The 27,482-nt window shown below is 39.3% G+C and overlaps 2 protein-coding genes and 1 long non-coding RNA gene across 4 annotated transcripts; 1 reads left to right on the forward strand and 2 right to left on the reverse strand.

The window, feature by feature from the left end:
- Positions 1–5,274: 5,274 nt before the first annotated feature.
- LOC135075921 (uncharacterized) lies at positions 5,275–6,287 on the reverse strand. Its single transcript, XR_010258158.1, has 3 exons — positions 6,217–6,287; positions 5,739–5,810; positions 5,275–5,324 (listed from the first exon to the last, which is right to left on the reverse strand). It is a non-coding gene; the product is annotated as an uncharacterized LOC135075921 (long non-coding RNA).
- Positions 6,288–10,323: 4,036 nt separating this feature from the next.
- Positions 10,324–21,307, forward strand: LOC135076319 (pleiotropic regulator 1). Of its 2 annotated transcripts, XM_063970803.1 has the most exons (9): positions 10,324–10,587; positions 10,964–11,091; positions 11,588–11,818; positions 12,522–12,608; positions 12,692–12,777; positions 15,027–15,149; positions 15,825–15,896; positions 17,587–17,907; positions 21,098–21,307. In XM_063970803.1, exons 1-9 carry the CDS (start codon positions 10,472–10,474, stop codon positions 21,287–21,289), a joined length of 1,356 nt encoding a protein of 451 aa, XP_063826873.1. In that variant the 5' UTR covers positions 10,324–10,471; the 3' UTR covers positions 21,290–21,307. The 2 variants fall into 2 exon arrangements, with proteins under 2 accessions (XP_063826873.1, XP_063826872.1); XM_063970802.1 differs by lacking the exon at positions 15,825–15,896 and having other exon boundaries at positions 15,027–15,221.
- A 634-nt stretch (positions 21,308–21,941) lies between these two features.
- Positions 21,942–27,297, reverse strand: LOC135076320 (tubulin-folding cofactor B). The gene is made up of 5 exons (XM_063970804.1): positions 27,108–27,297; positions 26,163–26,362; positions 25,763–25,906; positions 24,771–24,929; positions 21,942–23,262 (listed from the first exon to the last, which is right to left on the reverse strand). Exons 1-5 carry the CDS (start codon positions 27,228–27,230, stop codon positions 23,145–23,147), a joined length of 744 nt encoding a protein of 247 aa, XP_063826874.1. The 5' UTR covers positions 27,231–27,297; the 3' UTR covers positions 21,942–23,144.
- Between the last annotated feature and the right edge of the window lie 185 nt (positions 27,298–27,482).

Below are 27,482 nucleotides of genomic sequence, written 5' to 3' on the forward strand. Positions count from 1 at the left end.
TGGCGCGGTATTTTCCGTCGCCGACTCCGCAGATATTGACTACGATTGGCAGGCGCTCGAGAACTCAAACGTCGACCGTCTCGTCTGAAGACATCACTTCTAAAGAGTATCTCGAAAGACGCACCAATCCAGCACCAATACACAAGTTTAATGGGGACAATGGTTAGATTCCGCGTACAGTGTTATTTGACGAAATAGTGAACATTTCAAGCTAAGCATCAGTGTCTGTTCTATAGGTAGAGAATATTTAATTTTGTGCAGTATTACTTATTACTTAACGCTACTAAGAATGAGTTTTTGTAAATATCACGTAAATTATTTTAGCAGCTATGTACAATGTAAGCTATTGCAATTGATCTAGTCAGCAATTTATATTTTCTAGTCTATAATTTATTTTGAATCTCTTGTCGTTGATGGGTTATTTCTGGGATAGTAAGAACCGAATTAACAATTCCTCAATGGACAAGAGGTTTAGTTGTACCTTGTAAGCAATGATCTCGATGTCTATCTACTCTCACAAACGTACTTAAGGCGATTAGAGTCCTCAATCCGCGCCAAATGGGCATTTTGTAAAGCCTACTCCTCTTTTACTGCTGGACAGAAATAGTTGAAAAAAATATATGTTATACAACAGTTCAAGGACTACATTTATGACGTTTGAATTTTCGCTACGTCTCTTTGTTTTGGATTAAAAAAATAAATACGGGACATCGATTTTTTACTTAAATTCCCTACTCCTCCAAAACGGCTATGTTAATTTAAAAGATTTTTGCACGAATAGATTAGGAATTCTTTAATCTTTAAATGACACGTTGCGTTTTTCAATCGAACATTACTTTCATTCATAAATTTTACTTTTGATAAATTCCGAACGTTTTGCTGTTGAGGGGGCCTTCGCGGGGTGCGGGCGGCAGTCGGCCGCTGGCCTTCAGACGGGGAGGTTGTGTCACTCGCTGCAAACTGACATTAGCGATCAAAATGAATTTTTTCTTTGGCTGAGTTGCACCACCTGACGTGACCTAACTTTGACCGTAGCTTTGGCGATAACCGGTGTTTTTTGTATGGAGTTAGACAGACTTTTGACGCTTGTCAAAGTTGAAGTAAGATGGTGCAACCCAGCTTTTGTTCGACAATAGATTTTATGTCAGAGTTGTTCATAGAGTACGTGCAGTCAGACGATACAATTGAATGATGACGCGTTCAGACGCTATTTTCTACCTGAATAGAATCTATTAGTGTAAAAAAACTATAATTTACTCCAAAACAACTGCACTAGATAAATACAAGTAGAAAAATTATTACGTTATTTATTTACTAGGCCTTTGCAATCAGTATCCAAATTAGGTGCTAGTCAGAATCTGTAACTTAATCGATTTACGTGAAGAAAACAATTTATATTTTTCATACTTATTAGAATTAGATTTTCAATATGTTTCTTCGCGAAAATACCACAATTAAAAATAACACCTGTAACGCCCCTGGGTCTACGGGTGTCTATGGGCGACGGTAATCATTTACCAACAGGTGATCCGTTTGTTCGTTTGCCTCCTGTCACATTAAAAAAAATTAAGATAAAGTGGTATTGAATTGTTCTATAGAGCTTATTAAAAAATTTGGATACTGATTACAAAATTATTTTTGGATTTTCCATTCCATTTTTCCATTTTCGGAGTCGGTGGCAGCCCACCTTTTGGTGATTCGTTTTGGAGTTGGTTTTAATTTTTAGTGAAATTAATCTATTTCATGCCTTTAGTAGACTATAGGTACTCAGTAGACCTTGTTGTTGCCACTGGAGGTGCATAGGTACTCAGTACATTGATATCATATTTTTCATGTTAAGTGGAAATAAACTTCCCTAAATTACCAAACCATGAAACGTACCTATATTATTAAAAAGTTTCGCAGATAAAAACTGAAATCCTCTTATAAGGTGATGAATTTTAGGAGCATGTCATGAAACCAAAATTATTAGCATACAAGAGCTTGTTTTAAAAAAAATCTTTATATTTATGATGGGGAATTTACTGCGGCGTAGTAGCAGAGATTTTCCGTTTGTAGATCGTAATAATTTCGAAGAATAGGGATGTTTCGTGGATAAAGCAAGAAAGTAGCAAGAGTTTGAATTAGTCCGTCGGTGAACTTACCAAAAAAAACTCTAAATGTATTTTTTAAACTTATGAAAATTTAAAGAGATGAAGCGCACCAAAGTTCAAAAGATAAGCATGCTTAAAAATGTGGCGATTTGTGTCGTCACGCGGAATTTCATCGCATCATATCTTCGTAATTACTTGTTTAATTGACAAATAAAAATATCCTGTGTCCAATATTTGTTGATAATGTAAAATTGACGGACCAAAAGTCTTTTTTAAGAAACTAGCCTATTCCTATGGCCACATTCCAGCTCCATCATCAGACCCTGCAGTTTACCTTAGAGAATTGAAGACTCATGATTTTCAAAGTAGCGTACTTACATAAAATTAGGTACTTGCTTATACAGGGTGTCCCAAAAACAATGGATAACCCTTCAGCCATCGATAGGCCTCGCCATGGTCTCCCTAACGTCCAATTTTGACCCCAGTAAAAATATCACCGTTTTCAAGATTTTTAAGTTTTTGTGCATTTTTAGAAAATTGTAATCAAATTATTTAGGTATAATAATAAATAAATACAAATCAAACGAGTCTAAACTCGATGGAATCGTTTAATCCCGGAGTTGCTATGGGGCCACTGGCATTCCAGCTCTACCATCAGATCAGCTCCATGTCATCACAATATTGCATTGTCACCCGAATTACATGTATATCCGAAATTTTAACTCAATCAATTGATGAAGGATTTCTAATAAAAAGACAAATACATTTTCAGTTTATTCTTCATAAGTGACACAGAGAGAATGACAATAGACAAAAGCAGAAACATTTGCTTTTTTAGGCCATAGACAATACTAGGTACTAATGCGTTCCAATAGGGATGATGCAGTCATCACCCAGTGGTAATGAAATCGAAATTCTATTTAGTCCGTCAGACAGATAATTAGAAAATATTAGACTCATATTTTTTAATTTTTTCCATAATCGAATAATTACAGTATTACATTATATTGAGTTGAAATGTCGCGTGACGTCACATTTGAGTAAAAATTCTACTCAAGCGTGGCGTATCGCGCCATTTCAACTCGATGTAGCACTGTTATTATTTAATTATGAAAGAAAATAAAAAATACGAGTCTAATATTTTCTAATTATCTGTCTAACGGACAAATAATTGAAATTTTGTCATCTAGTCTAGTTGTCGTCGGGAAGTTGGTCTAACTAATTCAGCTTGCAAGATTCATACATTTATGTAATTACCTACTTACATCATAAATTGCAAGCTAAATAAAAGCTTGTAATAAAGTCGGGTTTGTTCAAATTTCGAGAACGACTGAACCGACAAAAGCATTAGAAAATTTACGAAAAATAAAATAAAATTTTATCCCGTACAAAATGTTCATGGATTTTGTTATTTTTATTAAATACCTTTACGCCTGAGTTAAATGACACCGACATCAAGGTTCATCAATTTAAGTTTAAAATAATAGGCAGTAATGTATGAAGAAAGAGCTTCTATTCTGTATCTACCTATGCCCGTGTATTTTTGATCGGTGTCAAATCGGAGTTTTTGGTGCGGGGTACGCGGGTGTTGCTCGCGGCGTGAAGGTCAAACGCCCAAGGTCATTGAGGACTCTAATCGCCTTAAGTACCCTCACAATGTATTTAAAATCTTAATGAGTCAAAAATTAAAAATTAAAACACTAAATGCAAGCATGTTTGTGCCATACACGTTAGATTAATAGCATCCATTTTTTTACCAAATAAAACGTAAATTAGACATACCTAACAAGTTTTATTCATAATTATAAGCTAAGCTATACCCATCCTAACCCTACCTTACAACTCTTCCTGAATTCAATCAAGTACATAAAGAGGAAAGGAACGACACAAATTGATGTACCTAGTTACCTAGGTAGGTACCAGGGGCGTACCTAATGTAATCATTATAACCATTAAAATTACATCGTATCGTATTGCTCTAATAATTCCATATTTGCCAAAGCCAAATTAGACAGGATCGTGCTCCTGCAGTAGAAACTAAGACCGGCTGATGAGATGATTTTCAGATTCAGTGTTTATCAAAGAATTTGGTTAAGATTAAAGTGGACTTACCTGGTATCGATTTGTAGTGGACAGGTTTCACCGGCCTACCACGGGGTCCAGGCTTGCGCGGACCGCCCTGTTTACCTACGGACAACGCATATGTAATGATTTTAGAATTTATATTGTATTTTATACGATTATTGGTTACTTTTAAATAGTTATTGTAACAATTTTAGTATTTTAGAAGAACCCAAAAATCCATTATTAAATTAAAATACTTTATTTGATTACTTCCTAGGCATTTTGCAGACATTAGAATGATTTTAGAACTTATTGTGTATTACATCCAATTATTTCATATTTATTTTAATTATTTTAGATTTTTATTGTATACATTTTATTATTTTAAAAATTAAAAAACAGCTAATTATGAAATAAGTATTGCATTTGACTAGTTCCGGGGCATGCCGTCGATAAGTCGTTTTGAACCGGTCGACTTTCACTGATGGAAGGGGAAGTTACCTTATCGCTGGCATGCCGCTGGACAGTCAGTTCGATTTGAGCGTTCGAAGCGAGAGGTACTATTAGGTTGACGTCATAATGTCGGAATTGTGTAAATCAGTGGTGCTGAAATACAAGTTAAACAACCTACAAGAGTGTTTCATTTCACATATAACTTTCAATATATTAAAAGAGGCCTATCTTAAAATTTTTAGCACCCAACACATGGTCCATCTATATTTTTATACCTTAGTTTTAACATCAACCAATAAACTCTACATTCGTAAGTTCGTTCCAGCCGAAAGACTTCCACTGCTGGACAAAGGCCTCCCCCAAGGTTTTCCACAAAGACCGGTCCTGCGGCGCACCTCTACATTTATAGAAGCAATTATTGAATACAGTCTCCCTCGATTCAAATACAGCAGATACGTACTTAAAACTACGACAAACGGATAGTACCTACCTATCTACTCCCAATTTCCTACCATACCTGAAAATCCTTTTCAAGTAGGCTGAAGTGACAGGATAAAAATTTCAATAGAAGCGTGGTGGATTGAATTTGACGGTAAATTCCAATGTAGGGTAGGTATAATGAGAACTAATTCGATTGCGTGGACTTACCCAGCTGCTTGAAGTCGCCGCTTTGCCCATGGCTGGGTCCAGCTTGAATCGCATCGCCTCTGGGACCTACGGACAACGCAATTAAATAAATTAAATTTCAATATCTCTAAAGCAGTAAAAGTTTTTATCAGATAATATCAGCGTCGAGGTACTTCGTGCCTTGGCATATGCTGAGCGAGGACCTGTTTGGTACAATTTTATTTTTAGTTTTGTTTTAATTTGTAATTTTAATGTGTTGGGCCAAATAATTTTTTTTTAATTTTATAAGCCTACCTATTTGCAAAAAATAAATTAATTTTATGAATTTTTATGCTCTCTTATTTTTCTTTCGTTTTTTATCCTCAATTATTTCTCCCATTTGCTATAGGTTAATTAGAGAGGGTCATACTCCTGCAGTGCTGACTATTACCTGCAGATGAGGTATATTATTTCGAGATTCATTGTTACCAAGAAGTTAGCTATAATTTCGTTTGTGCTCACCTGGTTGCCAGGCGATGATGCTGCTCTGCCGCCGATGGCTGGGTCCTGGCTTGCTAGCATCGTCCTTGGGAGCTACGGACAACGTAATTAATTAATAAATAACTTTCAATTAAGTACTTAAAAGAAGCCTCTACTCTTCTATTTTTGCAGCATCCAACAAGGCCCGTAATAGGACGGTAGGTAAAATTCCATATGGGCAAAATCCCTCATTTGCAAATTAAGTAGAGAGAGTCCTCCTTTTGCAATGGTGACTAAATAACCTGATGTATTTCGAGATTCAGTGTTCAATGAACCTACTCTTATATTTTTGCAGCATCCAACAACGCCCATTATTAGAACAGTAGGCAAAATCCCCCATTGGCCACAAGTAAATTAGAGAGAGTCCTCCTTCTGCAGTGGAGAATAAATTACCGGATGGTGTTATTACGAGCTTCATTCATTCATGCTATACTTAGTTGGTAACTGGGTTTGGGCTTACCTGCTTGCTTGGAGACGCCGCACTGCTTCCCAGAGCTGGTTCCTGGTTGGCTAGTATCGTCCTTGGGATCTAGGGACAACGTAATTAATAAATAAATAACTTTCAATTACTTAGAAGAAGCTGTGGCAGCCGCCACATACAAACCTTGAGCATTACGATTTTGGAGTCCGACTATTATTGAGCACCCATTCCCCGCACAAAGCCTTCTACTCTTCAATTTTTTCAGCATCCAAGGCCCGTAATAGGACGGTAGACGAATTCCGCATTATAGGTAAAATCCCCCATTTGCCACAAGTAAATAAAAAAGAGAGACATCCTCATGTAGTAGAGACTAACGCCCGTATTCACAAACATTACCGAGAGGTCTCACAGTGCGCGTGGACGCACAGAACAATCACAGAGCTCTATTTAAACTGTGCGTCCGGTTTGCTGCTTCACTTATGCAAGCATCGTTTGCGAATACGGGCGTAAATTACCTAATGATCGGGTAGGTATATTTCGAGATTCGGTTTTCAATGTTCATGTTATAGTATTAGTTATTGGGTTTAGGCTCACCTGGCTTCTTGGTGACGCCGTTCTGCTTCCCAGAGCTGGTTCCTGGTTGGCTAGCATCGTCCTTGGGATCTAGGGACAACGTAATTAATAAATAAATAACTTTCAATTATTAGTTAATTTATTTAAGTTACTGCGCCATTATTACTTAAGGTTCGGACAAACCAACACGATCACACGCGATCAACCGGCGTGCAGCGATGGCGATCAATGCATTTAGGTCTGGTCGCCATCGCTGCACGCCGGCTGATCGCGGTGTGATCGCGTTAGTTTGGCCGAACCCTTAGTTAGTTATTGGGTCTGACAGAATAATAATAAGTACTGGTTTAGACTCACCTGGTTGCCAGGAGATACTCTGCTTCCCAGTGCTGGGTCCAGGTAGGCTTAGATCATCATCGGCATCTACGGACAAATCAATTAATAAATAACTTTCAATAATACAAACATAAAATGATAAAATGAATAGTCCACAGCAAATAATATATTTCAAGATAGTGTTCAATGTTCATGTTGAATTACGTGTTACCATCTGATTCGATCAAGTTCGCGCATACTGTAACTGCGCCATTAGTTTATTGGGTTTATATTGGGCTCACCTGGTTGCCGGGAGATACTCTGCTTCCCAGTGCTGGGTCCAGGTTGGCTTAGATCATCCTTGGGATCTACGGACAAGGCAACTAATAAATAACTTTCAATAACATTTCGAGATTAGTGTTCAATGTCTATGTTATGGTTACCATCTGATTCGATCAAGTTCGCGCATAGGTAGGTACTGTAACTGGGCCATTATATTTAATTATTGGGTTTGGGCTCACCTGGTTGCCAGGAGATACTTTGCGTCCCAGAGCTGGTTCTAGGTTGGCTTAGATCATCCCTGGGATCTAAGGACATCGCAATTAATTAATATACTTGTTTCGAGATTAAGTGCTCAATGTCCATGTTATAGTGTGATATTAAATTACGTGTTTACCATCTGATTCGATCAAGTTCGCGCATACTGTAACTGCGCCATTAGTTATTGGGTTTATATTGGGCTCACCTGGTTGCCGGTATATACTCTGCTTCCCAGTGCTGGGTCCAGGTTGGCTTAGATCATCCTTGGGATCTACGGACAAGGCAACTAATAAATAACTTTCAATAACATTTCGAGATTAAGTAAGTGTTCAATGTCTATGTTATTGTTGTAAGATCATCACTGGGGTCTACGGACAACGCAATCAATTAATAATATTACTTTCAATGGCTTAAAAGAAGCCTCTTCACTTATTTTTATATCTTCGTCCAATAATAAGGAATTTTGCCTACCCTCCTAAGGACAGGGCAAAATTCCTCATGGGGTGAAAAAATACAAAAAAAATACAAAATATTTTATTCATACAAACAAGTCACATAACAAAGTTTTGGATCTAATCCTTTTAAGTTTTATCAACTTGTGTTAGGATCAGACTGCTCTGTCTAAATACAATAATGAAAACAGACTCGTTGAAATGACGTTAAATGTTACTTAAATAATGTTAAACCAGTTAAACTTGAGTTAATGTTATATGTGAGAAGTAGAATTAAATAGACATATAAGTAAATAGATATATAAGTAATTAAATAATCTATACTAATATTATAAAGAGGTAAAGTTTGTGTGTTTGTATATTTATTAAATTGCAAGGGGCAATCACGGGATCTACTGAACCGATTTTAAAAGTTATTTCACCAATAGAAAGCCACAAAATTGCTGAGTGTCATAGGTTATATAAAAAACCGAAAAATTCCATTTCCGCGGGTGAAGCCGCGGCACAGAATAAGTAATAGTACAGGTACAGAAGGATTACTCCGCAAGACGATTTAAATAAATGCGAGTCTTGCTACGACGCGATACAGTGGAATTCAGCTCGCACAGCACTACGTACCTACAATTTTATTCACCTACAAGTTTTGTCTCTTTCTATCGCGTGCCTCTGAACTCTTCTTACGCTGTTAGGGTTGCTGTCTAGTGAAAAAATAATTAATCTACTTATTTGTAATGAGGTACGTATGTACTTAGGTAAGTACGCATTCATTATGGAAAACCTTGGGAGAAGCCTTTGTCCAGCAGTGGACGTCATTTGGCTGAAACGAACGAACGCATTCTGAGCAGTAGTCATGGTAGGTTAGGTTCCTATACCTACTATCCTAAGAATTATTGATTACCTACATGGCCAACATACCTTTCAGCATCTTTGAGAAGCGAAAAAAAAAGATAAATCCGGTAGATTTATTTTCGAATTTAAACACCCGAACGCCGCACAATATTTCTTTCTCTATAAGTCCATTTTTAAATAATACTTCGATTATAGAACGAAGACTTATCCCCCATTTGAATGAATGAATGACTTATGGCATTAAGCTCGCCTTTTTGTACGGAACATTGTTATGTGTGTGCAATAGTCTTTAAATAAGTAAATTTGCCATGAGTAAAATATAGAATCGTATTTGTGTTCCTGCAGTGGAGACTAAATGACCTGATGGTGAGGTAGGTAGGTGTATAAGTTATAGTTAGTTATTGGTTAGGTTAGTTACAGGGCTCACCTGGTTGCCTGGCGACGATGCTCTGTCGCCCAGGACTGGATCCAGATAGGCTTTCATATTCCCCAGTTTCTAAAAACGCAATTAATAAATAATTTTCTATATCGTAGAAGAAACTTTCCCAATAGGTTTCCTAATTACCTGTCTTATCCTACTGTAATATCAATCTACAATTCTACATACAGACGACAACACGTCAAGTTATGTGGCATTTCAGTTTAGATTAGAATCATAAAAACATGCAACAGAAATCATTAGTGATGATGAGATACAACATTTCAAGATTCAGTGTATCAAAGTCAATTTTATGATTGCATTTGGAATTTTGGACTCACCTGGTAGAAAAGATAGTCTGCTCTGCCTCCCAGAGCCAGGTCCAGTTTGACTAGTGTCGTCGCCGGGATCTATGGACAACGCAATTATAACATTTAAACGTGTTTCATAAATTTAAAAAAAATCCTCTCATTCTCCCTCGCAATTCATTCAAATTATGTGGGTAGGCTATTATTACGTGATCTGTGGGTACTTCGATTTACGTAGGTACTTGTGTCAGTTTGACTCCCGCCGCGATTCGAAACAAACACGATACGACAAAGCGACAAAGTGATCATACTGCCAGTGTTGCCACTTTCTTAATGAATAAAAATGGCCATTAATTCTCCGTTTTCTTGTTTTTGGCAAAAATATAGCAAATTATAAACATCTGTCTTGAATTTTGGATAAATTTTAAAACCCTACTAAAATAAGCCTGCCCCCCTAAACAAAATGCACTTTTTGATCGAATCGAAAATCGAATCCGTCAGAACTACATAAAAAAATGGCTTTTCGACCACTTTTCAAGTGGTTTACGATTACAATGTGCAATTTGTCTAGCTAGACCATAAGCTAGACCCACTGATGCTCTTTCATCACTGATATTATTTGAAGTTTTCGATTTCTGAACGACTATTCTTTGTAGACTGTGGCCGATGTCATTTTGACATTGACTGACAGAAGTAACGCTAACCCTCCTTGGCTAATCGTGTTTGTGTTGAATTTATTTAAAATAATGATATTTAAATAAAGTAAAGTAACTATAATATTGCTAGTGATTTTAAGTAGATAATTAATTGATATTTAAAACCGTTCACAAAAGTATAAGACCATGGCGGACGATGTAATCAAGCATTCAGTTCACACCTTGGTGTTCAGATCTTTGAAGAGGTCTCACGACATGTTCCTATCTAACCAGGGACTTCTACCGCCTATAGACGAAAAAGCGTAAGTATCTGTGTTGTAATAATACACTCACGAGTGTCTTAATTCATCATATTTCCTCATGACGCTTATACAAAATCTCGTCAAAACTAACCTCCGACACATCTATTTTGCTGGTTTATGATAATTATTTTAGACTCATATTACTTCATAAATAAACACTAAATTATTTTTTTCATTTCTAGCCCATTGTGAAGTCGGTTTTGCTCATGATTGTCAATCATTTTAAAATATGAATCATTCTAAAACATGCAATGGTATTTTGCCATACAAATGCATTCCTAATACGTGGTATTAATTTATATAGCAAAGCACTCCCTAATAGTACGACTAATCATCAAATAAAACATTAGTATAAATATAATGGGTCTTGTTTCAGAGAAAAGATACTGAAAACAGTAAAAGCAAGAGACAGTTATGGACAAGTGCTGGCAACTGTGCAGCAGGCACAAGCTGTCAAGCAGCAGGAGGCCATGAGCCGGCCGGAGACTCCACATGACATGACAGGTATGTCACATTTGTTCACATACTAGATTGAAGCTCTATAAGTTAACAATCGCTGTTCTATGTCTTATTCTTAGGCTGAGTTGTTACATTTTACTTTAAGTTTGACAAACATCAAAAATCTGTCAAACTCCATACAAAATTCACCGGTAATCGTTATTGTTACGGTTACAATAAGGTGGTGCAACTCAGCCTTATTGTTTTTTGTGATTAATAATAACAATCATTCAATTTAATATTGGCAAATGAGATTATAACAATATATCTCATTTTCTAATTGCAAATAGAATTAATAACACTCTAAATTCTGTAACCAAAAAGAAGTCTCTTAAAATTGCCACATTGAAACAGCATTCAATGAAATGCTAAAGATACTATCCAATATCTAAGACATAAAAAATCAATGGAAGACTTTTTATGATTTCATCATTCACCATCACTAGAATGCTAATCATCAGCCAAAAACATACATTATTAAATCTAATTCCAACCGTTCCAGAGATGGCAGAATCAGCAGCGCTCGGCTCAGAGACAGCCATGCTTCCCTATACTGGCCCAGCACCATCGCCTGCTCCTCCGGCGGGTGCCCTCACGGCTCTGCCTCGGAAGGCGCCCGCCATGCCCAAGCCCAAGTGGCACGCGCCCTGGAAACTGTTCAGGGTCATATCTGGGCATTTAGGATGGGTGAGATGTGTGGCAGTTGAGCCGGGGAACGAGTGGTTTGCTACCGGTAAGTGTTGGGTTGGATAAAGATGACTAGGGAATTTCAATAGCTTTGATTTAATTACTTTAAATAAAAAGGAGTCGTAAAACTTAAAAAAAAACTTATAAAACTCATTTTATTTTTTAAAGTAGGCTTTTAAAAAGCACTAAGTATTACTGTTACATAAAAAAATAACTTTTTTTATTTAAAAGATAGTGTACAAAAATGGTTGCCTGCTTAATGGTTTTCGTACAGGAAATTCACTTACAGTAGGAGCCATTTCACTAATATTTGGAACACAATTACATAAAATTACACGTCTATCTGCTACCAGTACCGGGGGTGAAGTGAAGTATGTGAGCGGCAGGGAAGTGACGCGTGGCGGACGCGCCGCGCCTCAGGCCGATTGCTATAAACTAGTATAAACCGGTTTAAACCATGCGCGGGACGCGCCGCGCCTCAAGCCGATTGCCACTCTACACTATCGGTGTGCACTCACACAAATGCAATTCTCAGCTTAAGTTGAGAGGACTGTACTTAGTTGTTCAGAAATTAATTCATCAGATAGTTATAACTATCCCATAAAAAACTACACAACAGAAAAGAGAAGACTACCTATCAGTAGAAGAGGAAAGTCTTCTCAGTATTGCACAAAATATTGGCATTGCATGGAATAACTCTTTTTAAAACTGCTTGACAGAATAAAACAATTTAATTTCTTTTTTACCAGGTGCTGCTGACAGAGTTATAAAAATTTGGGACTTAGCTAGTGGAAAACTAAAAGTGTCACTTACAGGACATGTTAGCACAGTCAGAGGTATGTATTTTTTGTTAAAAATTGATTACAATTTGATAAACAAGCTGATAGGTAGTCTAAATAACTGCTTTGTTCTTTTGCAGGGTTGGAAGTATCATCAAGACACCCATATCTTTTCAGTTGTGGAGAAGACAGACAAGTTAAATGCTGGGACTTGGAATATAATAAGGTAAGATTCTAAAACAACAAGATACTATTTGACTACATCGTTCGTGATCGAATCAGAAATGAGGAGATCCACAGGAAACCAAAGTGACCGACATAGCTCGCAGAATTGCTAAAATCAAGTGGCAGTGGGCGGGGCACATAGCTCGTAGAGACGATGGCCGTTGGGGCAGAAAAGTTCTCGAGTGGCGACCACGGGCTGGAAGACGTAGCGTGGGCAGGCCTCCTACTAGGTGGACCGACGATCTGGTAAAGGTCGCGGGAAGAGCCTGGATGCGGGCAGCGCAGGACCGTGCATTGTGGAAAACCTTGGAGGAGGCCTTTGTCCAGCAATGGACGTCATTTGGCTGAAACGAGCGAACGAACATCGTTCTACCGCGTGAAAACTTGCACGTCGTGGGCCGATCGTTGCATTAGCCACATCGTAATATGCCCAGGCAGCCGGGCACATCGTGATGCGCCAATCGATCGCGCCACGACATACGCAATGCGGTAAGCGTGGCTCAGTAATCGATGACGAACTGTCCCCCCGCTGTAAGGCACAAGATGGCCGCTCTACCATTTTTGCGATGTGATGCCGGCAGTACACTGTGATTTGAGTTTGATGAGCGAGAAGAGAAGAGATGGAGTGTAATATTATGTAATTTTAAAACCTGTAAAGTGCCTGGATTCGAAAATATGATGTCATTAAAATAGCGACTGCTGTATAAACCTACATGACTGTAACATTTTGTGGAATATGGTATACTGATTGACTAAATAACACATAATTTTGGTATGTTATATTTTTTTCCGGTATGTAGCTAGCTCCTAATAATTCGTAGAATCCACACAAAATTTTGTGTTGTTTTGAGCACTTAAAATGTTAGGTGCCATCAATACGAATAAAACGAGCCCCTACTCGATGGGTTGTGTCGTTTTATTGCGGAGTTCCTATGGCTACCTTCCAGCTCTATCATCAGATCCTGGTGACCTTATAGGATTAAAGTTCTCGTCAATACAAATCAAACAAGCCCAAACTCGATGGGGTTGTGTCGTTCTATTGCGGAGTTCCTATGGTCACCTTCTAACTCCATCATCATAGCCTGGTGACCTTATAGGATTAAAGTTCTCGTCAATACAAATCAAACAAGCCCAAACTCGATGGGGTTGTGTCGTTTTATTGCGGAGTTCCTATGGCCACCTTCCAGCTCTATCATAATTGACGAGCGCAGACTCAATGGGCTTGTATCGTTTTATAGTAGAGTTCCAATATTGGTCACCTCACCTTCCAGCTACATCATCATATAAGCTTCATTTATCATCATAATATTGCATTGCAACGCAATTTACACATGCATGTAAAATGTCAGCTTAATCGGTAACCGGGAAGTGGATCAAATTTAACTTGAAAGATTTGATTATTTAGCGGGACAGATGAAACTAAATAAACGCTTGTTAAATTTCCTTCTGGCGCAGGGTAAAAAGAACCTGTAAACACTCTAAAAAGGATGTCCAAACGTAGTTCCAGTATTTAATAAACGAAAGTTTCACAATAAAATACATTATTATCAAAATTGGTCTTAAATTCTAGTGAAACGAGATAAATCTAAAATAGGACAAGGTCAGTTGAGCAGTTGTCTCTTTCTCCCGCGTTATAGCATCTGCGAATCCGCTCAATAGGTTGTCCCTTTCCCACGCGCTGCGGTTTTTGCGAACCCGGCTGAGCGGCTGTCCCTTTCCCACGCGCCGTGGTACTAGCGAACCCGACCAAGTTCTTCTCTTCCTCACATGCAGCGCGCATTTGCGAATTCCAGGAACGCATTCAGACAGATATTGATTTGGTTTTCGCAGAATTATATTCAATGTAAATGTAAATAACCTGTTGACGTAGATCTTGTAGAGATGAAACCTCAATTGTGTTCAATGCACGATATTCACTATTACATACATACGAATTCGGAGAACGCAACCGAAAATAGACTTTCACAGTATTCAACTCAATGCGAGAAACAAACCCTCTTACAAATAAAAAGTTACAAGCGTTGAACAATGAACATAGTTTAAAATGTAATTTCCAGCAAAAACGTCACTATAAACAAGTGTTCAACAAGTGTGTAACTATTCCCACTTCTCGTTCTCACTGCTGCAACTCCTGTGTAGCCAGGATCTGCAGCTTGACGAGAGCTTGTGTCACTTTTATTAGCAAGGAGTATTTACCTCGATCTTTCACTGCAACCTCCATCGTCTTCTAATACTCGAGTATATTCGCAGGTGATCCGGCACTACCACGGGCACCTGTCAGCCGTGTATACGCTCGCGCTTCACCCGAGCATCGACGTGCTCGTATCGGCGGGACGGGACGCAACGGCGCGCGTCTGGGACATGCGCAGTAAGGCCAATGTCCACACGCTGGCTGGGCACACGAATACTGTAGCATCTGTTGCGTGCCAGGCGGCCGAGCCCCAGGTAATGCGATGAGTTTTTTTTTTCTAGCAGTAACTGGCCAGGATCACATTTTTTTAGGCTAAGATCAGAAAACATACAGCCTAGTAATAGAATACCGTCGTTTCGGTTGCGTGCCAGTCGGCCAAGCCGCAGGTAATGCGATGAGCTTTTTTCCAGCAGTAACTGGCCAGGATCATAAAAAAGGCTAAGATCAGAAACCATACAGCCTAGTCATTAGATTGGTGGGTTTCTAATTTCAAATCTGCAGCTGTTCCCGAAGTTCTGGAACAGAACACTGATTTTTTTTCTTCTTTAAATATGGCTTTAGTGGACATGCCAGTATCAGTAAGGCCGATGTCCCCAGTCCACACGCTGGCCGGACACACGAATACTGTGGCCTCTGTTGCGTGTCAGGCCGCGGAGCCGCAGGTAATGCGATGAAGAGGAGTATTTATTTGTTTCTTTTTTCCAGCAGTGTGGACAGGATCATATAAGGCTAAGATCAGAAACCATACAGCCTAGTCATTAGTCTTGTGGGTTTCTAATTTGAAATGTGAAGCTGTTCCAGAACTGTCTTTTTTTCCCCTTCTTTATGGCTTTAGAGGACCTGCCAGTATCAGTAAGGCCAATGTCCACACGCTGGCCGGACACACGAATACCGTGGCCTCTGTTGCGTGCCAGGCGGCCGAGCCGCAGGTAATGTGATGAGTTTTTTTTCCAGCAGTAACTGGCCAGGATCATGAAAAAGACTTAAAATCAGAAACCATAGTAACCATACAGCCTAGTGTTTAGTCTGGTGGGTTTTTAATTTCAAATCTGCAGATGTTCCAGAAGTTCTGAAACAGAACACTGTTTTTTTCTTTTCTTCGTGACTTTAGAGGACCTGCCAGTATCAGTAAGGCCAATGTCCACACGCTGGCTGGACACACGAATACTATGGCCTCTGTAGCGTGCCCGGCGGCCGAGCCGCAGGTAATGGGATGAAGAGGAGTTTTTTTAATTTTTTTCCAGCAGTAACTGCCCAGGATCATATAAGTTATGGCTATAGAAGGCATGCCAGTATCAGTAAGGCCAATGTCCACACGCTGGCCGGACACACGAATACTGTGGCCTCTGTAGCGTGCCAGGCCGCGGAGCCGCAGGTAATGGGATGAAGAGGAGTTTTTTTTAATTTTTCTTCCAGCAGTAACTGGCCAGGATCATATAAGTTATGGCTATAGAAGGCATGCCAGTATCAGTAAGACCAATGTCCACACGCTGGCCGGACACACGAATACTGTGGCCTCTGTAGCGTGCCAGGCCGCGGAGCCGCAGGTAATGGGATGAAGAGGAGTTTTTTTTAATTTTTCTTCCAGCAGTAACTGGCCAGGATCATATAAGTTATGGCTATAGAAGGCATGCCAGTATCAGTAAGACCAATGTCCACACGCTGGCCGGACACACGAATACTGTGGCCTCTGTTGCGTGCCAGGCGGCCGAGCCGCAGGTAATGGGATGAAGAGGAGTTTTTTTAATTTTTTCCAGCAGTAACTGGCCAGGATCATCAATGATAAGGCTAAGATCCGAAACCATACAGCCTAGCATTAGTCTGGTGGGTTTCTAATTTAAAATCTGCAGCTGTTCCAGAACACTTTTTTTTTCTTTATGGCTTTAGAGGACAGGACAGGCTAAGGTCAGAATCAGAATCCATGCTGCTTAGTCATATTTTTTCATTTTCCAGCAGTAACAGGGTAAGATGATTGACCTTAACATAGCATAAAAAATAATCTAGCTGCTGGGTTCCAACAGTAACAGGCTATGATCATAATAAAAAAAGGCTAAGGTCAGAGATTATTCTGCCTAGTCATTGGGGAGTTTAGAATTTCAAATCTGCAGTTGTTCCAGAACACGTTCGTTTCAACCGAATGACGTTCACTGCTGGACAAAGGCCTCCAGAACACTGCTTTTTTTCTTCATGTGGTTTTAAACACTAAATATCAGGCTTTTTTATCCGTGGGAGAGCCACGCTTCGGCATGAATGGGCCGGCTCGACCGGAGTGATACCACGGCCTCACAAAAAACCGGCGTGAAGCAGCGCTTGCGCTGTGTTTCGCCGAGTGAGTGAGGATACCGGAGGCCCAATTGGGGGGGAATGGGATTTAAAAGGTTGGCAGCGCACTTGTGACTTCACTGATGTTGCGGGTGTACATGGGCGACGGCAATTGCTTACCATCAGGTGATCCGTCTGCTCGTTTGCCTCCTATCACATAAAAAAAAAAAAAAAAAAAAAAAAGGCTGTAAGAGCACAGGCCCAAGCAAATGAATTGAGCGACCTGCTTCAAGTAATGATAAGTTTCTCTTACCAAAAAGTAAACTTAAAGTGGCATAATATCTTTCTAATTTCCAGATCATAACCGGCTCCCACGACTCAACCATCCGGCTATGGGACCTCGCCGCCGGCAAATCCATGTGTACACTGACCAACCATAAAAAGTCAGTCCGCTCCGTGGTCATCCACCCGTCGTTATACACGTTCGCGTCCGCTTCCCCGGACAACATCAAGCAGTGGAAGTGTCCGGAGGGCAAGTTCATCCAGAACTTGTCCGGACACAACGCGATCGTTAACTGTATGGCTGTGAATCCCGAGGGTGTGTTGGTTAGTGGAGGGGATAACGGGACCATGTACTGCTGGGACTGGCGGACGGGGTATAACTTCCAGAGGTTGCAGGTTTGTTGTTTTTTACTAAATAGAAATGTATAATTAATTATGTAATGTGAAATTTTGTGATAACATTGACCACAAGTAAACCATGTGCATGTGGATTGAGTGATCCTTGCTTCAATCTTAACAAAAATCGAGGAAGTTTTACTTAAAATATGTTAAAACATTGCGATGAAGTTTAAAAATTTGTTAAACCTAAGATAAAAATGTTATGGCCACTAAATAGGAGCACTCATACCGCACGCTTTAAGAAAACGTCAACATGTTATTTTCAGAAAATAAAGCCTTTCCACTTCTTTTTATAGTATTGAAAAATTGTTAAGAATATGTTAAAACTATTAACAAATTCAGAAATTCCTTGCACGTCCCGTTCCAAAGTTATGACGATTATTTAGGATCACTCACACCGCACACGGGCCGTACGAGTGCTCTTCAAAATAATGACTTTTTATTAATAAATACGTTTTATTTCTGTTGGGAAATGTGTGCAAACTGACGAGCGAATTTGTTAAAGAATAAGTGTGACAAAACTTAAAAGCTGAAGGAAGAAATTAACCTTTATTCTTTCCTCCAATATGCCGTGTGAGTGATCCTTACTTTTACCTCTATCTGCTCATATGTAGTTCGTAGGCAGACTGAGATAGTATCTAAAATTGTTAATTGTTTTTAACAATTATTTGGCATATATTTTGCTTTTATTAAGGTCATAATTTAAGAAATATCAGGCTTAGATGATTCCTAAAGGAAAATGTTGATTAGGGTACGTATGATTTTTTATTTTGAGAGACTGTTTCGATTCATCAGAAGTTTTCCTAAGGACGTTTTATCAAAAATAATCCTAAAGGAATTATTTGAAAAAATCTGCTACTAGCAGCATTTTTTAAATTTGGTGGCGCCCGCGGAGACAATAGGAGGTCGCAAAGTTGAAATTCGTAAAGAGCACATCGAAATCTATACATTTCTAGATGCCTGCCGTGTGTAACCTGTACTTATAAACCTACATCCTTAATTTTATATGCAGCCTTTCTACATTGTTTATCATGCCATATAGCATGACATAAAGAAAATTACATCAAAAACATAAAAAGTCATGAAAGTCTAACATGAAATTTGTTTTATTCATTTACATGTGAGATTTAATAATATTATTTTATCGTATTTTATAGTCCAACCATCGACGACGAATCGGAACAGTTTTTAATAAAACGTCCTTAGGAAAACTTCTGATGAATCGAAACAGTCTCTCAAAATAAAAAATCATACGTACCCTAATCAACATTTTCCTTTAGGAATCATCTAAGCCTGATATTTCTTAAATTATGACCTTAATAAAAGCAAAATATATGCCAAATAATTGTTAAAAACAATTAACAATTTTAGATACTATCTCAGTCTGCCTACGAACTACATATGAGCAGATAGAGGTAAAAGTAAGGATCACTCACACGGCATATTGGAGGAAAGAATAAAGGTTAATTTCTTCCTTCAGCTTTTAAGTTTTGTCACACTTATTCTTTAACAAATTCGCTCGTCAGTTTGCACACATTTCCCAACAGAAATAAAACGTATTTATTAATAAAAAGTCATTATTTTGAAGAGCACTCGTACGGCCCGTGTGCGGTGTGAGTGATCCTAAATAATCGTCATAACTTTGGAACGGGACGTGCAAGGAATTTCTGAATTTGTTAATAGTTTTAACATATTCTTAACAATTTTTCTATACTATAAAAAGAAGTGGAAAGGCTTTATTTTCTGAAATAAACATGTTGACGTTTTCTTAAAGCGTGCGGTATGAGTGCTCCTATTTATTGGCCATAACATTTTTATCTTAGGTTTAACAAATTTTTAAACTTCATCGCAATGTTTTAACATATTTTAAGTAAAACTTCCTCGATTTTTGTTAAGATTGAAGCAAGGATCACTCAATCCACATGCACATAGTAAACCAGTGTAGGGCTCTCACTTCAAGGCTTTTATAACCCACTGACCATGGGCTCATGCATTACATGCTTATTAGTGGAGGAGTCTGTCTTCTTACTTACAAATATGTAGGTTATACTTTCCTGTTTTTGTAGGGTAATAATCGTCTTTAACTGTCAAAATGCATCTTTCACATTGCTGTTTACAAAAGAAAGCTGTGACGTCAATACATTCGGAACTCACTCCAATCACAGTTTGACTTTCCCCTGGGGCACACTTGGCCTTCACTGGTTGAGTTGTTGGCGGTCAATCTGTCAATGAGGGTTTTCGCGATTGAAAAATCCGCCAGATAGCAATACGTAGACGCGAGGTCCAAATGCTGCATGATTGGTTATTTTTGACATGATATTGACAGATATGTCAAAATCCACCAATCACGCAGCATTTGGACCTCGCGTCTACGTATTGCCATCTGGCGGATTTTTCCATCGCGAAAACCCTCATTCTGGCTACATAGGAATTGCAGTGATGGGAACGAGAGGGAAGTTAGAAAGAAAGGTAATATAGTCCCAATCAGTGGCGTAACTATAGGGCTCGCAAAATGGCAAAAGCCACGAGCCCCCGACCCAAGGGGGCTTCGGCCCAAGACCCCAAACGCACCCCCCACTCCTGCTTCAAGGCGATGGTCCCGGGGCCCCCCTGAAAAATACCTAGAAAAAACCCCTGGATACGCCAAAGGCCCATTTGCCACGAGCCTCGGATGGTATAGTTACGCCATTGGTCCCAATAACTAACCTTAGGCGGTTATCACACTGCGCCGCGGTCCGCGTGATTTCATATAAAAAATCCCGCGCGCGGACGCGTTATCAGTGTGTTGTGCCGCGCGTGTTTTCTATACAAACTGAGGTACTTGCATACAATGATTAAATAATAAATAAATAAATCTTAGGACAATTTCACACAGCGCCAGCTAGCCCCAAAGTAAGCAACTTAATGCTTGTGTTATGGGTGCTAGCTTAACGGATATACTACTTACATACTTTTTTTTTTTAAATACATAAATATTATACATAGTCACACCCAGACCCGTCACAGAAATTAAAATTCATCATTTCAATTTCTGCCCGACCGGGAATCGAACCCGGGACCTCTCGGCATAGTAGTCCGATCTGAACCACTACACCAAACGGCCGACTTAAATCTGTCGTCCCGCGTACCGCGGCGGAGCGCGGCGCAGTGTGATAATCGCCTTAACCGTTTTATGTTTTGTTTGCAGTCGGCAGTGCAACCAGGCTCCATGGATTCCGAAGCGGGCATCTTCGCGATGTCGTTCGACCGCTCGGGCTCGCGCCTCATCACGGCCGAAGCCGATAAGACCATCAAGATCTACCGCGAGGACGAGGCCGCGTCGGAAGAGACGCACCCCATTAACTGGCGACCAGAGATCTTGAAGAGGCGGAAGTTCTAAATATACGAGTTTATACCAGTCTTGTGTTTTATTTTGGTCAACGTTTCAGACTACCAGTGGCCTGGCCTAATTCACGTATGTATTTTGAAACAGTCAAAATGTCGTTGACGTTTAGAAGTCGTCCTATTGAAAAACAGTCCTAAATCCGTATTCACGTGGCATTTAGATAGAACGATTACTCAATATGATCGCATAAAAACGTAATCGAAAAAAAATCGTGAATACGAAAAGTAATAAAAAACAATCAAATCGCTTGTATGTCGTTGAAGTTTTGATAAGGTGAATTAGGTCACAGGCCTTTCTATAGAAGTGCACGAGACTTATTACCACTCTTGTATTGTTTTGGGATCAGTTGCCATTTCCTTAAGTAGTGGTACAGAGCACGAACTACGACTCCGAGACGTGATCTCCATTTTGGTAACCCTAAAAAATAGGTAAATTATTATAAAAAATCTATCAATTAACACTAAATTGGACCAAAAACTGTTATAAAAATCAGAGTAAAAACCCAAAAAAATAGGCTATTATTCCATTCTAACATGTATGTCATGTGACGGGTCTGGGTGTTACTTTATTATTATTCTGTGGTGTTACTATGTATGTGTATGTAACTACAGTATTTTATAGTTTTAAAGAATGAAAATTCGATAAATGGCTTTTTAAAATTTTAATGTTTTTAAAAAATAATATTTTATTAGACATAATTGAATTTTACAACCTAAATCAAACAAAGCTTGTCACAAAATGAGTATTTTACAATACATATCAGTCACGTGTGGAATGTGCTGTTTGTGTTTTAAAACATGTTATTATAATGCTTGATTTTTTCGTGATATTGCTTCGCAATTCGTGATGTGAATAGAAAAGTACAAAAAATATTTCGACATGATAAGTTTTTATACACATACATTTCCATTATCATGACAAACAATGTCTAAAATACATAAATACTTCCATTCTTCCACAATATCTTACATTCCTTGACTTATTATTTCTCAAATATATTCATTTCTCGCTGGCAAATATTAATTGAATATTTGGTTAGTTACTTTTTACACTAGAGTTTTAGTGCATTACTCTATTTTCTCCTCTTAGATAAAGATGTACCATCTTTCTGAAGAATAAACGTCCAATTATTCTTTAACTAATTACCAGCATCTCCATTCACACAATGCTCTCAATTTTTAAAGCCATACATTAGGATCAACTGTGTGACGCCAACTAAACACCAGCCTGCCAGCAAGCTTGCTTATTATAATAAAGGTTATTGCATTATTTCTGCAAATATATTAACGCTATATTTATTATTCCATGATTTACAAAACAATTACTCTGAGATTTATTTTTATCTCCTATAATTGCATAATTTATTTTCTTTGAAAGTCTATAAAAAATGTTTAGTGTGATACAGCAGCTGAAGCATAAATGCAAAAGACACAGTCTCAATGAGAGTTAAAGCAAAACCTAATCGAGTTCTACTCTATAGTTTTGATTGTCCATAGCAGTTTTGTGATTAATTTAATTATTGATTTCTGCTCAAAGCATTCAAATATTTTTATGTAAAAAATGGTTTTGCACCGCTGAATCTTTTTAAAAAATAATAGAGGCTGCATGATTATGCACAGACTGATTAGTCTGTGCTCAAGACAAAGCTGCTTGAGGTTTTAAAATAGATTAATAGGTGATAAGGTAATGATTCCGTCTGCAAAGGTCTAAGAAACGAGCAATATTTTAGGACAATGTCTTACTGAAAATATTAGGAGACTTTACCTTAATATTTCGAGTCTTGGAGCAATATTATCAAAAAATCGTGCTCGTTCTAAGGTCCTTAGGGGCCGTTGGTGAATTAGCGTGATCAGATCTCGTCGTCCAGGTCGAACTCTTCGACTGGGAAGTCTCCCACGGTCACGTACACGGGCTTGACGAAGCCGCCATATTTGGGCGGGCACGTGAAGTAACGCTTGCCGTTGACACTGAAAAATAATATTTTTTTGAGAAACATTAATTAAAGGAAGCAATGTCTTGCACTGCATACAGGAAGAAATATACTGGCCACCGCCGAGAAATACGATTACCCTCCCGTCATTTATCGCTTTCGCTCTCAGCACGATCAATAAGGTCGCTTTGGAACATTACGAAACAAGTCGTTTCCTCGTTCTTCCCGCGCGGATCTTCGTACTGCACGCCGATTCAGAGCCCTTTAGCGCCATCTAGCAGCCCGTTGTAGCGCAGGGCGGATCATTTAGACCACGGTAAGATGTTATTGTTATGCGTGTCTTAGTTTGGCATATTTTTACAGAAGTACCTGATGCGCTGTCATCAGTACAAATTACTAGGTGTAGATAGACAACAAGACAGTACTCACGAGCTATCGTTCTTGCCTCGCGGCTCGTCATAATCCACGCTGATCCACAACCACTTTGCTCCTTCTAGCGGCCCTTTAGCGCACAGCGACGGGGCTCACTTATACCACAATAACATTTCTGATCGTATTTAGCCCCCTGAGTAGATCGATGTATCGCCGTTTGAACACATGTTTCGCGCGTGTGACGCGCATCCTAACCGTTTATCTCGATGTGTTGCCAAGCAAAGGGCAAGGTACTCACGAGCCATCGTTCTTCCCTCGCGGCTCGTCGTACTCCACGCCGATCCACAGCCCCTTGGCTCCCTCCAGCGGCCCGTTGTATCGCACGGCGGCGCGACTCACTTATACCACAATAAAATTTCTGATAGTATTTAGCCCCCCATGCATTACGAGTTACGACATCTAGATACTAAGGCAGTACTCACGAGCCATCGTTCTTCCCTCGCGGCTCGTCGTACTGCACGCCGATTCAGAGCCCTTTAGCGCCTTCTAGCAGCCCGTTGTAGCGCACGGCGGATCATTTAGACCACGGTACGATGTTATCGTTATGCGCGTCTTAGTTTGGCATATTTTTACAGAAGTACCTGATGCGCTGTCATCAGTACAAATTACTACGTGACACTACGTGTAGATAGACAACAAGACAGTACTCACGAGCCATCGTTCTTCCCTCGCGGCTCGTCGTACTCCACGCCGATCCACAGCCCCTTGGCTCCCTCCAGCGGCCCGTTGTAGCGCACGGTGGCGCGGCGCGGCGGCTAATTTATACCACAGATTTCTTATCTTGATGCGCGTCCTAATCCGGCAGATATCCATAGGAGTACCAAGATACCATTGTTTACTTCGATGTACTGCCAAGCAATTTAAAAGTATAAACACTCACGAGCCATCGTTCTTCCGGCGCGGCACGTCGTACTTCACGCCGATCCACAGCCCCTTGGCTCCCTCCAGCGGCCCGTTGTAGCGCACGGCGGCGCGGCGCGGTAGCTTATTTACACCACAATAAGATTTCTAATCGTGACGCGCGTCCTAATCCGGCAGATATCCATAGGAGTACCAACAAACCATTGTTTACTTCGATGTATTGCCAAGCAATTTAAAAGTATAAACACTCACGAGCCATCGTTCTTGCCTCGCGGCTCGTCGTACTCCACGCCGATCCACAGCCCCTTGGCTCCCTCCAGCGGCCCGTTGTACCGCACGGCGGCGCGGCGCGGCGGCTGCTGCGGCACGCGCACCTCGCATCGCGCGCCAACCACTACTGCTGCTGCCAACCTGAGGAGCACCAGTTCAAATTCAAATTCAAAACGTTTATTGCATGTCACATTACAATTTATATGAATAGAATAGAATAGAATAGAATATATTTATTTGTAATAAATGTGGTACATACATAGGTGTTTTAAGTTTAATTGAGCAAATATGTTGTTGCAAAATAGAGGTAGGTATACATGTGACGCCCTACAAGGGCACAGCAAAACATCAGAGTTCTATTGTCATCATCAGGTCAAAGGGCCTGCGCTAAAGTCTATTAATGCAAGCTTGCGGCATAAACCCGCCTCCCGACGCGCGTGTGGAAACGCCACAGTTGCTTACTCATACTACTTTTCAACACAGAAAAGCGCCCGAGTTTTGGCGTTAGACGATTATCACACTGCACCGCGCTCCGCGTGATTTCATATAAAAAATCCCGCGCACAGACGCGTTGTCAGTGTGTTGTGCCGCGCGTGTTTTCTATACAAACTGAGGTACTTGCATACAATGATTAAATCTGTCGTCCCGCGTACCGCGGCGGAGCGCGGCGCAGTGTGATAATCGCCTTAGTCTTCCAATAGCACCCACTCTGATTTACCAAAGGCAAATAGAGACTTTACTCTGCACTAGGAATGTAATGAATATTCGAATTGTGAATATTTTGTGAATGAATTTTAACAAAAATGGAATTATTCAGATATTTTTTATTATTTTAACTCTACCAGTATTAATATTATTATTGATTTAGTCTAAATTGATATTGTTAATTAAATATAAATAAATAAATATAAATATCCTTGGATATTTTACACTGAAAAATTATTGATATACTATTTGTTTATAAAATAGCAAACCTGGCTTCGTCCTCCAATTCCTTCTGTTGCTGTTCTTTGAGTTTGTTCATCTCTTCCTCATTGTACTTGCCGAGCCGATTGCGCTGCAGGAATGAGCGGAGTGTGTCGCCTTTCTTTTCATACTCTTCTTCTGACAGACGGAACCTGGAACAGTGACAAATTAAATATTACTTACATCAATTTAATCTCAGGTCTAAAAGCCAACTCTTGTTTGTAATGATTTATAAAATGTGTATTTTTGAATGTTTGCCACTTTCCTATTCATTGCCATGCTTTTCAAGGTGCATAAGACACTAAATTACATGTATGCATTTTGTGTACAAATAGCATAAGTGCCAGCAGTGGTCAAAATTGAATAAAATATTTTTGATTTTGATTTGATTTTAAATAAATTGATTACCTCTCAGCACTGTCTGTGCCAGCAAAGTCAGTGACAAGAGTAAATTTGTCAATAACGTGTATCCTCATTCCATCGTCGATGGGGTAGGAGCCCAAAAGAGCGTTGTCATTGTCAATGTCACAGACGAAGTTGTTCTTGCTATCGTAGAGCTTGAGCTTCATTGTGGTCGCTGAGCCTCCAGTCACCAACTCCAGTTTTGTCTGGTAAAGTACGATCACACTGAATTTTGAAATATGTCTCATCAATAACATACAGTAGAATCTCGATTATCCGGACTTTGATTATCCGGATATCCGATTATCCGGACTCATTCTTCACAGTTTCTAATTACCGATTTAGAGTCTGGACCCATAAAAATGGACGGCGCCGCCACCGTAACACGGTATGGACTTCGTCTTAGTTCATTGTTAAAAGAAATGGATTCATCCAATGGTCTAAAATTTACATTTTTAGACTCTAAATGATGTATTGAAAACCCTTTCTATCGTAAAAAGTTAATTATTGTTTGATTTTACTTTGAAATCGATTATCCGGATTTTCGATTATCCGGAACACCCCTGGTTTTAATTGATCCGGATAATCGGGATTCTACTGTAAGTACAGTAGAATCCCGATTCTATAGCCCTCAGAAAGTAGGTACATTCTACATAGGTATAAAACATGATCTCATATTCGCTGCTTCTTGTTTTATAAATATCGAAGGAGTATTAATTGCTTATACCTATAGCAATTTAAAATGATCAAAACACATAAATGATAACAACAATAAGTTAGTCATGTAGGCAACGCAACCTACGCAACAAAAACTACGTCGTAAAAGTTATTTCTTACGTAAAATTATGATAATTTATCATGAAAAGAGCACTTCAATTATTGTATAGTGGTTCTATATTAAATAATAAGTTAAAAAATATGAAATAAATATGCAGATGTGAGTCATCTAACCTTAAACTCGGCCACAGCGATTCCCTTCTTGAACCTCCTCTCAATGGGGGCCGCATCTTCGGCGTCTGACTTCGTGATATGCACATTCACATAATCCTGAGTGATAACTTCAATACCTTCCATAATTTTAGAGTAAATTTTTCGCCGAATACAAAGAAGAAAATGCGACCTCACACAATCACAAAACAATTCTGACAGACAGTGTCACTGTCATAAGAAAATTGACAGTAACGTCTGTCAAATAACGATAGCCATATAACGGGCTACCGTTACCGATTCACAATAACGTTATTTCGTTCCGACTCGAAACCTCGTTTCCACTCTAGATGGCGCTATTTATGATGCTAGTTTTCGCCGATAGATGGCGTATGGTAC

This window comes from Ostrinia nubilalis, chromosome 11 (genome assembly GCF_963855985.1).
Source record: "Ostrinia nubilalis chromosome 11, ilOstNubi1.1, whole genome shotgun sequence".
NCBI lineage: Eukaryota > Metazoa > Arthropoda > Insecta > Lepidoptera > Crambidae > Ostrinia > Ostrinia nubilalis.

Bases quoted from the DNA above. Each gene is read 5' to 3' on its own strand.
- LOC135076319 (XM_063970802.1), top strand. From the start codon at position 10,472: ATGGCGGACGATGTAATCAAGCATTCAGTTCACACCTTGGTGTTCAGA. The intron at 11,819-12,521 runs GTAAGTGTTGGG...CTTTTTTACCAG, and splicing joins GAACGAGTGGTTTGCTACCG to GTGCTGCTGACAGAGTTATA. The intron at 12,778-15,026 runs GTAAGATTCTAA...GTATATTCGCAG, and splicing joins GGGACTTGGAATATAATAAG to GTGATCCGGCACTACCACGG.
- LOC135076320 (XM_063970804.1), bottom strand. From the start codon at position 27,230: ATGGAAGGTATTGAAGTTATCACTCAGGATTATGTGAATGTGCATATC. The intron at 25,907-26,162 runs GTAATCAATTTA...TCACTGTTCCAG, and splicing joins GGCACAGACAGTGCTGAGAG to GTTCCGTCTGTCAGAAGAAG. The intron at 23,263-24,770 runs GTGAGTGTTTAT...ATTATTTTTCAG, and splicing joins CGAGGCAAGAACGATGGCTC to TGTCAACGGCAAGCGTTACT.